The 16,054-nt window shown below is 41.9% G+C and overlaps 1 protein-coding gene across 1 annotated transcript; it reads left to right on the plus strand.

Annotated features, from left to right (window-relative positions):
- The first annotated feature begins 436 nt into the window (after positions 1 to 436).
- Positions 437 to 15,246, plus strand: arpc2 (actin related protein 2/3 complex, subunit 2). Its single transcript, XM_063005401.1, has 10 exons — positions 437 to 612; positions 957 to 991; positions 2,749 to 2,861; positions 8,401 to 8,446; positions 11,027 to 11,213; positions 11,784 to 11,877; positions 13,166 to 13,292; positions 13,808 to 13,908; positions 14,079 to 14,179; positions 14,875 to 15,246. Exons 1-10 carry the CDS (start codon positions 539 to 541, stop codon positions 14,894 to 14,896), a joined length of 900 nt encoding a protein of 299 aa, XP_062861471.1. The 5' UTR covers positions 437 to 538; the 3' UTR covers positions 14,897 to 15,246.
- Positions 15,247 to 16,054: the final 808 nt, after the last annotated feature.

The following is a 16,054-nucleotide window of genomic DNA, read 5'->3' on the forward strand; positions in this document are numbered from 1 at the left end:
ATGCAAGTGAGGTGAATTAGAGACACTAAATCCATGACTGTGTTTGATATAACCTTGTGAACTGATGAATCTTGTGTAATGAGTAACTACCGTTCCTGTCATGAGTGTAACCAAAGTGTAAAACATGACATTAAAATCCTAATAAACAAAGAAACAATCATTGACATTTGTTTCTGAAATGGGAGGTCCAAAAAGCTCATGGTCAGGTGTCCACATACTTTTGGTCATATATTGTACTTTTCTCACACTGATGGAGATATTTCAGTGCAGACAGAGTTCTGAACTTCCTTCTGTCTTCCGAGTTTCAGAACAGTCTGTAGTATGCTGCATAATTCCGTCCTACCTAGTATGTGTAGTAAGTGTGCACTATACACAGCGCTCTCATTGTGGTACATACTGTGTAGTATGCTAGTACGCTAGTATGCTGACTGAGCGCTATCTGTGCTGACAGGAAAGGCAGATTTACTGCAGCGCATTTAGCACATCGATCACATTTAAAGTATTTTTATTACGACTTGCACTTCAGCAGCTAATCATTATGATTTTGTTGGAAATTAATAATCGTATTGTTGAAGAGACCTTACGGCTGAAGTTCGACAGCGCAGCTAACGGGTGAGTGTTAAAGCTAATGCTAATCAGCTAACTGCTAACCGGTTAGCGCATTGCTACCATAAAATATTTTTATTCACTTTAAAGTCAGTAACACAAATACAAGCGGTATTTTTCTTTATCTGCTTCTCCACAAGTCTCTCCAGTCCAACCTCACTGCATTCACTGTACACGTTTTTGTAAACCGCTTTATCCTGGTCAGGGTCGCGCTGCGCCCGGTGCCAGTTGAAACAAGGACAATACCAGCACTAAAGCGGGGATTGTCACATATGTGAGAGTAACTTAACGTTTACATTAAGCTAATATTGAACCATGGTATTAAATTTTGTATCCCTTTTTGTTTCCAGGAACAAGCCTGATACAGTTGAAGTTACATTTGCTGGTAAGTGTGTGTGTGTGTGTGTGTGTGTGTGTGTGTGTGTGTGTGTGTGTGTGTAAGGGGGAACTGATGCAGCAGTCCTTCAAGAATCCAAAACTAATTTAAAAAGAATACCTATATTACATCCATCAGCCAAATACAATGCAAGTAGTTGAGGGTTAAAGGTCTTCTCAGGTGCCCATCAGCAGTAGGTTGGTGGTGGGGATTAAGCCTGCAACCTTCAGATCACTAGTCCGGTACTTAAACCACTGAGCTACCACTGCTTGACCAAGTTAAACAATTTGATGGTGCCAGCCGAATTGTACTTTGATGATCAGGTCAATCATTGCGTGGAACATGAACTGTGCCATGTGTGCCAGGCTGCATTCTTACAAAATGAAGTTCTTGAGGCTGGACATGCATCTGAGAACACACCAAAAATAAAAGCCGTCAAAATATCCAACAAATGGCCTCACAGCAAGAAGGTCCTGGGTTCGATCCCCAGGTGGGGCGGTCCGGGTCCTTTCTGTGTGGAGTTTGCATGTTCTCCCCGTGTCTGCGTGGGTTTACTCCGGGTGCTCCGGTTTCCTCCCACAGTTCAAAGACGTGCAAGTGAGGTGAATTGGAGATACAAAATCCATGACTGTGTTCGATATAACCTTGTGAACTGATGAACCATGTGTTTGTTTGTTTATTAGGATTTTAACGTCATGTTTTACACTTTGGTTACACTCATGACAGGAACGGTAGTTATTCATTACACAAGATTCATCAGGTCACAAGTTTAATATCAAACACAGTCATGGACAATTTAGTATCTCCAATTCACCTCACTTGCATGTCTTTGGACTGTGGGAGGAAACCGGAGCACCCGGAGGAAACCCAAGCACCCGGAGGAAACCCACGCAGACACGGGGAGATGAACCATGTGTAATGATTAACTACCGTTTCTGTCATGAACCTTCAGATCACCAGTCCGGTACTTAAACCACTGAGCTACCACTGCTTCACCAAGTTAAATATTGGACGGTGCCGGCCGAACTGTAGTTTGATGATCAGGTCAATCAGCGCGTGGAACTCTTATTCTTCAATCAGATTTCTGAACTGTGCCATGTGTGCCAGGCTGCATTCTTACAAAATTAAGTTCTTGAGGCTGCACATGCATCTGAGAACAGACCAAAATGGAAGCCCAACCATCCAACAAAGAAGTGGATCATTCTGTAAATGCTGTCGGTTACAAATGTCATTTTGTTTTGTCGTTTTGATTCATTTCCAGCAGCTGGGAGAGATTGTAAAGCACATTCAGTGCTAAAGCATCAGCTCTGTTTATGTAAGATTCAAACCCCAACAGGACAACTTGAATACATTTATATTATATAAATCCTGAAAGATGGAGCTGTTCCAAATTAAGTCCAGAAGCCATGAAGTTGTTGTGTGTTAGTATGGAGTTGAGCTGCATGTTAAATTCTGCACATGTGAATCTGTGTGGAGTGATGTGGAGATTTTGCATCATCTTCTAGTAGGACGGTAGAAACTCTGATTAGCATCTTATAATAAGCTTTAATATCACCAATGCATCTCTGTTCTCTGATCAGTGTGTTAAGTTAGTGCTTGAAATGAACTGGTAACCAGCGCCTGTGTGTAAAACTCTACATGGTTTTGTGCAAGTGAGGCTGCATTGGAAATATTTATAAAGTATTAAACTGAATGCTGATCTGACCTTCTGAGATTTCTGTGTGTGTGTGTGTGTGTGTGTGTGTGTGTGTGTGTGTGTGTTTTAGATTTTGATGGCGTTCTTTACCACATCTCAAATCCAAATGGTGACAAGACAAAGGTGATGATCAGCATCTCGCTCAAGTTCTACAAGGAGCTGCAGGAGCATGGTGCTGATGAGGTACGGAGCCCTAATTAGACTTGACAGATTTTGCGTTTATCACAGAAACAAATCCCTGAAATCGTTATTTTCATCACGGCTTTATCCTGGTCAGAGTCGGGGCAGGTCTGGTCCTGGATAGGGTGTCGGTCCATCTCAGGGCTTCAGCCACTCCCCTTCTAGAGACATAGCCAATTTTGTCTGTGTAGATGCCCAACCAGCTGATAGCACTGCTGAGATTCGAACCCAGATACCGATTCACACCTCCATGCATTTGGAATAGCATGTCCACCACACTTATGAGGCATAACATTATGACCACCTCCTTGTTTCTACATTCACTGTCCACTTACCATATAGAAGCACTTTGTAGTTCTACAATTACTGACTGTCTATCTATTTCTTTACATACCTTTTTAGCCTGCTTTCACCCTGTTCTTCAATGGTCAGGACCCCCACAGGACCACCACAGATGTTTAATGTTATGGCTGATCGGTGTATAACTCAGCTTATATAATGTCAAAGCAAAACACAAGACATGAGAAGGGGTCATGTAGCATCTGGTACCAGTATATTACCAGCAGCTCCTTCAGCTTCTGTACTTTGCAAGGTAAATCCATCCTGCAGTGCATCCTGGTGTATCTCCACCCCGGATTAATAATACACACATGCTTAAACGTCCACGTGACTTTGGAGAAAACAGGATTCTTAAGACCTGTCGACCATGCAGGCACCTAGAACTTTGGAGATTTTTTGGGTTTTGTTAAAATATTAATATTTACACTTACTGTGCACTTTATAAGGAACACCTATCTGCTACATACACTCATTCATAATTTTGTAAGCCACACCTACCATATGGATGAACTTTCTGGATATACAGTTACTGACTGTAGCCCACCTGTTGCTCTGTTCCCTATCTCACCACACTGTACAAATAGGAAGTGACGTCCATTGGACCCTTACTGAATAGATGTTTGAGTGCTGGCTCACTCGGACCTGCACTGGCATTTACATGGTAATGACATAGTGTGTGTTGTTTTGGTATGAATGTAGCAGGTGCAGACGTGTTGTTGGGATACACTATGGACATACTAGATAGGCTTACCTATCTTATCTTACTGGATTAGCAGTAAATAAACTTAAAAAGAGCCTCACAGTAAAGATAAACCAGAGCAGCGCGCACGTGTGTGTGTGTGTGTTTGTGCCTTTAGAAGAGACGCAGTTACAGAGTTACAGAGACGCAGAGCTCACAGTATCGCTATAAGTGATTCATTGATTCATGAGTTGATTCGTTTTTATGTGAAGCGTAAGTTTCTCTTCTCGGTTATCTCTCCGTGTTTACTGTTATTAATTAAATGTCGTGGTTTTAAATAAACACCAGCTACTACAGAACATTTCGTGTGACTCTCTTACATTAAAAAGCTTCATTAAAAAGCTGAATTAAACTGCTATTACCACAGATCTGTAACCGAGTCAGACTCGTTCCGTCTAAGGAGCTAAAAGTTTTCTAAAAGTTCAGCAGATGATCCTGAACTAACGAATTTGGTAATGAATAAACTTTTGCCTCTGATTGGCTCTGTAACGTCTTCTGTTCTCATCTACATCACAAGTAAGAACCGCTTACGATTTACCAAAGTGAACCAGGAGTTTATATAACGTGCTGATAGAATCCACTCAGATGTGACCGGGTTGAATTATCTTTTTAAAGTAAATATTACAATCAGCAAAATTACATCGTAAGAGCTTTCACGATGGTTTCTGTACGATGGTTGATGAATGGTGATGTGATGGTTGGTGCTTCGTAGCTCAAAGTCTGGATCGATCCACTGAGCTGTTAACTTAACGTGATCTTTATATATCACACGATCGGATCGGCTACTTTTAGGAAATATCGCCGATCGCCGATAGCATATTTTGATTAAAAATCGGCCGATACCGATTCGTAGCCGATCGATCGTCCCATCTCTACTTAGTTTAGTACATTATCAGACAGGCTTTACCTGGAACACTTTTACTTTGGGATGAACTCAGCCAGTTTACACACTGAGGGATGAAAGGACTGGCTAAAATGCAAAAGAGGTGTTTTAATATTTGAATACTTTGCCAGTTTTAGGCAAATCCGAAAGTCAGCAGGATGATGTCACCTGATGTGAATCAGCCTGATACCTGCAGTCCTGAACTCATGCCGTCACTGTTTGTTCCAAACTACCTAACTATATGTCTAAAAGTATGAAAAAAACTGATTTTAAGCTTGTTTTGAGTGTTTTTTTACCCTCAACTCTTTCAAGCATAATCGTGTTTTCTAGTAAATTATGTGTCCAAAATAACCGAGCTTCATTTTGGTTATCTGGGTTTGGAGTGAGAGGTTCGGTTTGATTTGGTCGAGGATCCGTTTGTTTGTCTTCTTTTCCAACAAAGCTCTCAAAAGTTCTCGCCAGCAAAGTTCTACTTGTCAAGCTTTACCATGCCTGAAGAACCACATAGAAGATCAACCGTGTCTTTATGGACTGTGTTTTAAGCACACGGGCACTGCCATGCCTGAATGGAAAAGAGCCTTGCCACAAAGCAGCATGTATGGCTAAAACACCTGCACTTACTAAGAAGGTGTGTCTAGATATTTTTCTATGCAAAATAGTGTGTATCCATTACATGCCATCTGGGAGCTTGACAAAGGGCTGTATGCTTTTACTTTATAATGCTATATGCTATAAAGAAACTTTCTTTTTCCTTTTATTTGTCACTCGGCTGAGTCTTCTAATGTGGAAGTGGAGGTCAATCCCATGACCTCACTTGCAGTACTTCAAAATAAATATTTTGGTTCAGTCACGCTGGTTTAATCATGTCCCTGTTTGACATGAGCACCAGTTTGTTGTCTTTTGTGGTTTTGCAACAGGATGTCTGACGAATAGACAGATGAAGAGAGGAACGCCCTATTAAAGCAAGACACGTGCCTCCTACTTTAAATACACAATTACACAGTTAAGGTGCACTTGGCAATAAGAATCATTTTTTCTACGATAGACATGCTGGACATCGTAAATGTCCAGTCGTAATGGAACAGAGTTATTAAAACAATTTGATCAAAGCAAGTAAATCACAAATGTGAGCTAGTCACATCATAAAGCCATATACACCGAAACAGCCAACAGCACTTTGTAGTTCTACAATTACTGACTGTAGTCCATCTGTTTCTCTGCATGCTTTATTAGCCCCCTTTTATGCTGTTCCTCAATGGTCAGGACCACCACAGAGCAGGTATTATTTAGGTGGTGGATCATTCTCAGCACTGCAGTGACACTGACACGGTGGTGGTGTGTTAGTGTGTGTTGTGCTGGTATGAGTGGATAAGACACAGCAGCGCTGCTGGAGTTTTTAAACACCTCACTGTCACTGCTGGACTGAGAATAGTCCACCAACCAAAAATATCCAGCCAACAGCGCCCCGTGGGCAGCGTCCTGTGACCACTGATGAAGGTCTAGTAGATGACCGACTCAAACAGCAGCAACAGATGAGCGATCGTCTCTGACTTTACATCTACAAGGTGAACCAACTAGGTAGGAGTGTCTAATAGAGTGGACAGTGAGTGGACACGGTATTTAAAAACTCCAGCAGCGCTGCTGTGTCTGATCCACTCATACCAGCACAACACACCCTAACACACCACCACCATGTCAGTGTCACTGCAGTGCTGAGTGATCCACCACCTAAATAATACCTGCTCTGTAGTGGTCCTGACCATTGAAGAACAGCATGAAAGCAGGTTAAAAAAGGTATGTAGAGAAACAGATGGACTACAGTCAGTAATTGTAGAACTACAAAGTGCTTCTATATGGTAAGTGGAGCTGATAAAATGGACAGTGAGTGTAGAAAAAAGGAGGTGGTTTTAATGTTATGGCTGGTCGGTGTATATGTGAACACCTATAATCAGATTGTTGAACATCCTATTCCAAAACCATGAGTGTTATTTGGCCATGCAGCTATAACAGTCTCACTTTTTTACTGAGAAGGCTTTCTACCCATTCAGTCAAAAGAGCATTTGTAAGATCAGGCACTGATGTTGGACGCTAAAGCCTGGCTCACAATTGAGGTTCTGATTCATCCCAAACATGTTCAGCAGGGTTGTAAGCAGGGCTTCCCACAGGCCACAGTTTTTACCACACCAAACTCATCAAACCATGACTTTATGAAACTTGCTTTAGGATTAGTGTCACAGTCATGCTGGAACAGGAAAGGGCCTTCCCATATAGAGTTGCTCTTCAGAACTGTTCTGCGTTGTCTGTAATATTCGGACCATGATTAAATGAGGATTGAGATTATTTGGACTTCCTTGGCATAAGGATGTGGGGTCCTGCCGTTCCCAGACAATGCAAACAAACATTCAAAGCAGGTTTCTGCAGAAGGAGTCGTGGGCATTCTGTGTGCAAACCTAATGCAAATTTTCAGGAAACAAGTGAGGTGGGACCTCCCGCACAATGCCTGGGCCTCAGACATCATGCCATGATATGATATCGTGCCCAGAAGGTATGCTTGAGTCAATTTTTAAAATGGGCTCACTGGCCAACCCCAAATCTTTCTTAGTATTATTATTATTAGTAGTAGCAGTAGTATTGTACAAACCCCACACCTAGGAACATTTTTATTGTAAAATGCAGTAAAAAGAAAATCTGTGGTTTGTTTTTAGCAAACAGGGTTAGGGGCCTTGCTCAAGAGCCCAACAGTGTCTGGATTTGAACCGACAATCTTTTGATTGATATCCCAAAGCTCTCTTTGCTAGGCGGGCGGCACGGTGGCAGAGTGGGTAGCACTGTCGCCTCACAGCAAGAAGGTCCTGGGTTCGATCCCCAGGTGGGGCGGTCCGGGTCCTTTCTGTGTGGAGTTTGCATGTTCTCCCCGTGTCCACGTGGGTTTCCTCCGGGCGCTCCGGTTTCCTCCCACAGTCCAAAGACGTGCAAGTGAGGTGAATTGAAAACACTAAATTGTCCAAGACTGTGTTTGATATAATCTTGTGATCTGATGAACCTTGTGTAATGAGTAACTACCGTTCCTGTCATGAATGTAACCAAAGTGTAAAACAGGACGTTAAAATCCTAATAAACAAAGAAACTCTCTTTGCTAGGCTACTATTGTCTCACAATTAGTGTCCTCAGTTCCATTAAAAAGTCTCATTAACAGAGAAAAACGCGTCTCTGTCCCAACTTTGTGATGTTTGCATCAAATTCTAAATGTTTGTCATGTAAAATGTGTAATATAAATAATCTGTATTTGTTTTTCCTGCACTTCATGTAAGTTAAGGAAAGTACCTGGTGCTAATCACATACCAGATATAGGTATAGTACACATGTAATCATAAATGGCATATCTTCTTTGTGCATGGGGGGTGGCCAAAGGTATTCTTGCCATGTCCTCAGTGTTTTTGGTGTCACCAGACCTGCTGCAACCCTGAACAGGATGAAGTGGTTGATGAAAATAAAATGAAATATTTTAGCTGTTGTGAGAAACTCTCTGATCTTTATTGTTCAGGTAAATAATTTGAGATTATTGCTTTGTTTGGTTTCAGCTGCTGAAAAGAGTGTATGGAAGCATCCTGGTATCACCGGAAGATGGTAAATCAGCTTTAATATCTCACATAACTTCTTTATTTTTAGGTCAAACGTTACATAGATGTGTATAATACATAGAGCATTGCAAAAACATGCAGTTAAGTTAATTGGAGACTATAGGTGAATGAGTGTGTGTACAGTGTATCACAGAAGTGAGTACACCCCTCACATTTCTGCAGATATTTAAGTATATCTTTTCATGGGACAACACTGACAAAATGACACTTTGACACAATGAAAAGTAGTCTGTGTGCAGCTTATATAACAGTGTAAATTTATTCTTCCCTCAAAATAACTCAATATACAGCCATTAATGTCTAAACCACCGGCAACAAAAGTGAGTACACCCCTAAGAGACTACACCCCTAAATGTCCAAATTGAGCACTGCTTGTCATTTTCCCTCCAAAATGTCATGTGATTTGTTAGTGTTACTAGGTCTCAGGTGTGCATAGGGAGCAGGTGTGTTCAATTTAGTAGTACAGCTCTCACACTCTCTCATACTGGTCACTGAAAGTTCCAACATGGCACCTCATGGCAAAGAACTCTCTGAGGATCTTAAAAGACGAATTGTTGCGCTACATGAAGATGGCCAAGGCTACAAGAAGATGGCCAACACCCTGAAACTGAGCTGCAGCACAGTGGCCAAGATCATCCAGCGTTTTAAAAGAGCAGGGTCCACTCAGAACAGACCTCGCGTCGGTCGTCCAAAGAAGCTGAGTGCACGTGCTCAGCGTCACATCCAACTGCTGTCTTTGAAAGATAGGCGCAGGAGTGCTGTCAGCATTGCTGCAGAGATTGAAAAGGTGGGGGGTCAGCCTGTCAGTGCTCAGACCATACGCCGCACACTACATCAAATTGGTCTGCATGGCTGTCACCCCAGAAGGAAGCCTCTTCTGAAGTCTCTACACAAGAAAGCCCGCAAACAGTTTGCTGAAGACATGTCAACAAAGGACATGGATTACTGGAACCATGTCCTATGGTCTGATGAGACCAAGATTAATTTGTTTGGTTCAGATGGTCTCTAGCATGTGTGGCGGCAATCAGGTGAGGAGTACAAAGATAAGTGTGTCATGCCTACAGTCAAGCATGGTGGTGGGAATGCCATGGTCTGGGGCTGCATGAGTGCAGCAGGTGTTGGGGAGTTACATTTCATTGAGGGACACATGAACTCCAATATGTACTGTGAAATACTGAAGCAGAGCATGATCCCCTCCCTCCGGAAACTGGGTCGCAGGGCAGTGTTCCAGCATGATAATGACCCCAAACACACCTCTAAGACGACCACTGCTTTATTGAAGAGGCTGAGGGTAAAGGTGTTGGACTGGCCAAGCATGTCTCCAGACCTAAACCCAATAGAACATCTTTGGGGCATCCTCAAGCGGAAGGTGGAGGAGCGCAAAGTCTCGAATATCCGCCAGCTCCGTGATGTCGTCATGGAGGAGTGGAAAAGCATTCCAGTGGCAACCTGTGAAGCTCTGGTAAACTCCATGCCCAGGAGAGTTAAGGCAGTTCTGGGAAATTATGATGGCCACACAAAATATTGACACTTCAGGAACTTTCACTAAGGGGTGTACTCACTTTTGTTGCCGGTGGTTTAGACATTAATGGCTGTATATTGAGTTATTTTGAGGGAAGAATAAATGTACACTGTTATATAAGCTGCACACAGACTACTTTTCATTGTGTCAAAGTGTCATTTTGTCAGTGTTGTCCCATGAAAAGATATACTTAAATATCTGCAGAAATGTGAGGGGTGTACTCACTTTTGTGATACACTGTATGTGTGTGTGTCTGCCCTGCGATGGACTGGCGCCCCGTCCAGGGTGTCACTGCGTGCCTTGCACCCCACGCGACCCTAATTGGATAAGCGGTTAAGACAGACAGTGAGTGAGTGAGTGAGTGAATATAGGCTCCTTATTCACACTTACGAGCCAAAATATTGGGACCACCATTCAAATGTACATAGCAGTTATTGTTTGTTACGAATAGTGCCGGTGAGGGTGTGAGGGTGAGGGATTTAATCGTTGTGGTTCTGAGGGAGGTTCCTTATGGTTCATGAGTTGAATGCAGCGGATCTGACCAGCATGAAGACCTGAAGGGACATTCATAGAGACTTTTTTATGGCTAGACGACTGCATTACAGCAAGGGGTGTCACAGGCAGTGGTCTGAGGAGGGGCAAATAACAAACCGCCGGACGGGTTGTTGAATGGCCAGAGGATGTTAAGTCTGTGGTGTTTGGTACAGACCAACAGAAGAGATGTTGTGGCTCAGCTTGCAGATCATTTTAATTTCGGTGATAAAGTGAATGTGTCACAACACACAATGCATGGGGTTGCGTAGTCACAGGCTGGTCAAAGTGCCCATGCTATCCTCTGTCCACTGTCGAAAGCACCTACAATGGAGACACAGGCATTGAAACTGGACAATGGAAGCAGGTCAACTGGTCTAAGAAATCAGGTAAACGTCCGGGCAGGTGTATTGTTTACCAGTGAAAGAGATGTACCACGATTAACTGAAGGACATGCAGGACTCCTTCAGGTGCCTTAGCTGAACCGATTTTAAACGTGTATGTTTCTTGTAGGCTATAACGTATCTCTGCTGTTTGACCTGGAAGCGCTTCCAGCTAACAAAGAGGAGATGATTCACCAGGCCGGCATGCTGAAGAGAAACTGCTTTGCCACTGTGTTTGAGAAATACTTCAAGTTCCAGGAGGAAGGACGTGAGGGAGAACAAAGAGCTGTTGTCCACTACAGAGATGACGAGACCATGTAAGTGTCCTCGTGAAAATAGAAAAATAGCATTAGGTGTAGAGGTGAAAACTACGTTATATCATGTGACAGAAGAATGTGGAAGGCTTTTTAAAAGCTGCTGGTACTGGTGAAAAGTCTATATTTGTTTCATTTATTTGTTTAATTTTTGCTAATGATTCGTTATGAAGACCATCAAAGGCTTAATGTTTAGCCTTGTTTGCACAGGAGTTTATAGTTTTTAAATGAGGATTTTATTAATTGGAAAAATAAGTTGGGGTTGATTGGGTGGTGCAGTGGTCTAATGGCCATTGTAAGCTGTGCTGTTAACCTGGCCGGGTGTCCATCTGACCCAGTCGACAGTGCTTGAAGATGGAAGGTCAACTGGGTTCCTTATACCAAAAGCTGATACTGTGGGGATGCTTTGCCGCTTTAATGACTGTGTGAATTTGCTAATAAAAATAGTGTTTACATAATTTTGGTTAAATGGTGTTGTTCTGCTTGTAGTGTATTTGTCCATGCGGGGCTGAATTCTGACTTTTCACTGTCACCATTCCGCCCCCTCTGCTCGTTTCCTTTCTCTGGTTTCAGGTACGTGGAGGCGAAGAAAGATCGTGTTACCGTGGTATTCAGCACCGTCTTTAAGGACGACGACGATGTCATCATAGGAAAGGTGTTCATGCAGGTTGGTATCCATGGAGATTATCAAGACGGACAAAACCAACCATGAAAGTGTTCTCAGGGTCCGATGGAAACACGGGTCGTGGTGTAGAGTGCTATTATTTGGAACAGCTCTTACAAGCCCACACTAGTCCTACTGTACCCAACTGCCAAATTCACCATGTTTTTCAGTGTTTGAGTTCCTCTGAAAGCTGGCAGACCGACCCCCTGGTGTTACGCTCATTAGCACTGACATGATGATTAGAAACTAGATATTACTTTTTTTGACACACATTCAGTTCTGGGAACATGAGAACTTGGTTTAAAGGCTGGTGGAGGGCGGTCCGGGTCCTTTCTGTGTGGAGTTTGCATGTCCTCCTCCCTGTGTCTGCATGGGTTTCCTCCCACAGTGCAAAGACGTGTGAGGTGAACTGGAGATACAAAATTGTCTGTGACTGTGTTTGACATTAAACTTGTAAACTGAATAATCCTGTGTTGTTTGTTTGTTTATTAGGATTTTAACGTCATGTTTTACACTTTGGTTATATTCATGACAGGAACGATAGTTACTCATTACACAAGATTCATCAGTTCACAAGTTTATATCAAACACAGTGATGGACAATTTAGTGTCTCCAATTCACCTCACTTGCACCTCTTTGGACTGTGGGAGGAAACCCACGTGGACACGGGGAGAACATGCAAACTCCACACAGAAAGGACCAAGACCACCCCACCTGGGGATCAAACCCAGGACCTTCTTGCTGTGAGGCGACAGCGCTACCCACTTTGCCACCTTTGCCTGATTAATCTTGTGTAACGAGTAACTACCGTTTCTGTCATGAATCTAAAATGTGTAAAACATGATGTTAAAAATCCTAATAAATAAATAAAGGCTGGTGGAAATTTGTTCTGGTTTTGCAAGCTACAATTCATGAATTAACTAAGGAGCCAAATCAGGTCTTGTGTGTAGAAAATGACTTTGGTATTTGGCAGATGATCTGCTGTGCCTTTCTGAGGGCAGGTACTGATGTTGGACAGATTCATCTTCACACCAAACTTGAAAGTTGGAGGCTTATAAATTATTTTTATTTAAATGATTTTGTACATTTGTTAGCTGTATGTCTGGAAAATCTGAAGTAATTAGAAGGGCTGTCCACATACTTTTGTCCAATATTTAAACTCTGAAACTTCTGATAAGAGAAAATTCCAGCTCAGTCACTTGCAGTTGTGTCTCCAATATTTAGTGCTAATGCACATTGTGTGTGTGTGTGTGTGTGTGTGTGTGTGTGTGTGTGTGTGTGTTAACGCAGGAGTTTAAGGAGGGCCGGCGTGCCAGTCACACTGCTCCTCAGGTGCTGTTTAATCACAGAGAGCCTCCACTGGAGCTGAAGGACACAGACGCTGCAGTCGGAGACAACATCGGCTACATCACCTTTGGTAACTCTGCCTTTACACTCATTCATTCATCTTCAGTAACCACTTCATCCTGGTCAGGGTCAGGGTGGGTTTGGCACCATCGTGAAACACAGGCTCAATTCCAAAAAGTGTTCAGATCTCTTGTAATGATTGAGTTCAGGTGTTTCAGACACACTGATTGCTTGTGGGTTTCTAAAATACACTTTGAGGTCCATAACAACGACACTGGTTAGTAAGAAGTCAGTGGCCTGACCTCATTGTGCAGTCATCTACAGCAAAGACTCCTGTTCCTGTTCCCACTCTGACTTATTTTTCTGTTCACACTCTGACTCTTGTTTCTTTTAATAAAAGTTGTTTTAATCTGAATGCTTTTGAGAGCAAACAGTGATGAATAAAATGTACTAATATTTTTGTCATGTCTGTATAAATGAACTGTGTAAAATAAACATTCAGCTATTTTGTACCTAACAAAAACAATTAAGGATGTACTGAAACTCACTATATAAATAAAATGTATATTGGATTATCTTTTACAGTCTTGTTTCCTCGTCATACTAATGCCAACGCCAGAGACAACACCATCAACCTCATCCACACCTTTCGTGATTACCTGCATTACCATATTAAGTGTTCCAAGGTAGGTACAGCTTTTTTACAAGCTCTGGATTACGGCATCTTTTACTGCATCCTTTTCTCTTTGTTTTCTTTCTTTCTTTATTCTTTTTTTTTGTTATTTCTTATTGTCTTTTTTCTTCTTTTCATTCTTTTTTTTGTGTATTATTGTTTATTGCTTACTGCTTATTTTAGGCTTACATCCATACCCGCATGAGAGCCAAGACCTCCGACTTCCTGAAGGTCCTGAATCGTGCTCGTCCCGACGCTGAGAAGAAGGAGATGAAGACCATCTCGTGAGTATCCTACACTGATCATATTATTATTATGTGGATGTGCTTTGTATGTTGTTCATAAGGAAGCAGTTGGATTTTGGTTGATTTGGCTGAATTCCAGAGTAGAGGGGCGTTTGTTTGCTCCTTAACTTTTTTATTTATTTTAAGTTGTAATAGTGTTCTTTTCACAATCACACTGCTCTTTGCTTAGGGAGGAGATGTCTTAGCCAATCCATCAGTATCCATTCAGCTGTTCTTCTGTTTACTGACTGCTTATAAATATTTTAACAGGACCAACGCACCTGCCAACCTACCTTTGAAATCCTGTCAGCATATAAATAGAAGGTTGTAATGAATGTATTTTGGATGTTTCCAATGTTTGCAGCTGCTCAATTCCAGTGCAAATTTAAATGTTGCTGATCATTCTTTGCTTTAGTGCATTTCAGTAGGTTCATGAGAACGATATTCAGACTTGCTTGAATGGGAAAACCAATAAATAAAAGATTAAAAATAATGGCAGTAATTAGCACCACAGGTGTAACCACTCACTACTTAACCCTCATATTCCTCCTTTAATATCACCACCACTGAGATCCGGGAGTCAATACAGATATGATGGCTACATCTGCACTTTACATTCGTGGCTTGTTAATTAAATGAACGTTTGTTATCTTCTTGATAGTAATATTATTTATATTTCTGATTTCCTTTTCCAGTGGCAAGACATTTTCCCGCTAAGAATTCGCAGCGACCACGATGAGACCAACCGTTACGGACCAAGTACTCAGTGGATTTCAGGACCCAGGATTTCAGAAGATGTTCTCCGCATTTTGCATTTAAATATTTGTTATGCAGTTCGACTACAAGATGCGACCGGTTTTTATACGTCTCATGTTGAATTGAACGTTTGTTATTTTGTATTTGGCCTTGTCTCTGTGATCTAACACATCATGTCTGAGTGATGTGGATGCAGTATTGCTTCATGATTTTAGAGTTTTTTAGTCTTTGTGCCAGTTCGTCTGTCTGAAGTATTTTAATAATGATGGGTATTGATTTGTTTCAATTAAACGTCTTACATCTTTTAACTAGTTAATCTACTTTCATGTCTACTCTGTCATGAGAAGCCGATGGATGATTGAGTTGGTTCATATTGGTTAGATATTGGATACCAGGGAAAACACTGATTTGATTTTGGCTCAGACCACTAATAGTTGCAGTGCTGCTGCAATTCTTGATGTCTGAGAAATGGTCCAGATAGACGATGAGAGGTTTGAAGTCATACATTTCTCTCTGCAATAGCTGTTCTTGGTAAGACTAGTTTAACATTGTTATTCCTTCACTACAGTTGTGTTTCACTGACTGTGTTATCTTATTTTTATAAAAATATTCAATAATTCAATATTCAATAATCAAACCAAGTCTTGCCTGGCCAGATCCTTGGTTTGGGACTGGGAGCCTCTGGGCTAGGAGCTAGAATGTTTGTTCTCCTGAACCTGAAGATACATGGCAGTGGAGTCAAAAGACCAAAAGTGATTGACTGAGCTGGGATGCTGTTTAAACTCAACATTCCTTTATCAGAAAAAGTGATACGATTATACACCGATCAGCCATAACATTAAAACCACCTCCTTGTTTCTACACTCATTTTATCAGCTCCACTTACCATATAGAAGCACTTTGTAGTTCTACAATCACTGACTGTAGTCCATATGTTTCTCTACATACCCCCACAGAGCAGGTATTATTTAGGTGGAGGATTATTCTCAGCCCTGCAGTGACACTGACATGGTGGTGGTGTGTTAGTGTGTGTTGTACAGGTATGAGTGTATCAGACACAGCAGCGCTGCTGGAGTTTTTAAATACCGTGTCCACTCACTGTCCACTCACTGTCCACTC

The sequence above is a fragment of the Trichomycterus rosablanca genome, chromosome 12 (genome assembly GCF_030014385.1).
Source record: "Trichomycterus rosablanca isolate fTriRos1 chromosome 12, fTriRos1.hap1, whole genome shotgun sequence".
NCBI lineage: Eukaryota > Metazoa > Chordata > Actinopteri > Siluriformes > Trichomycteridae > Trichomycterus > Trichomycterus rosablanca.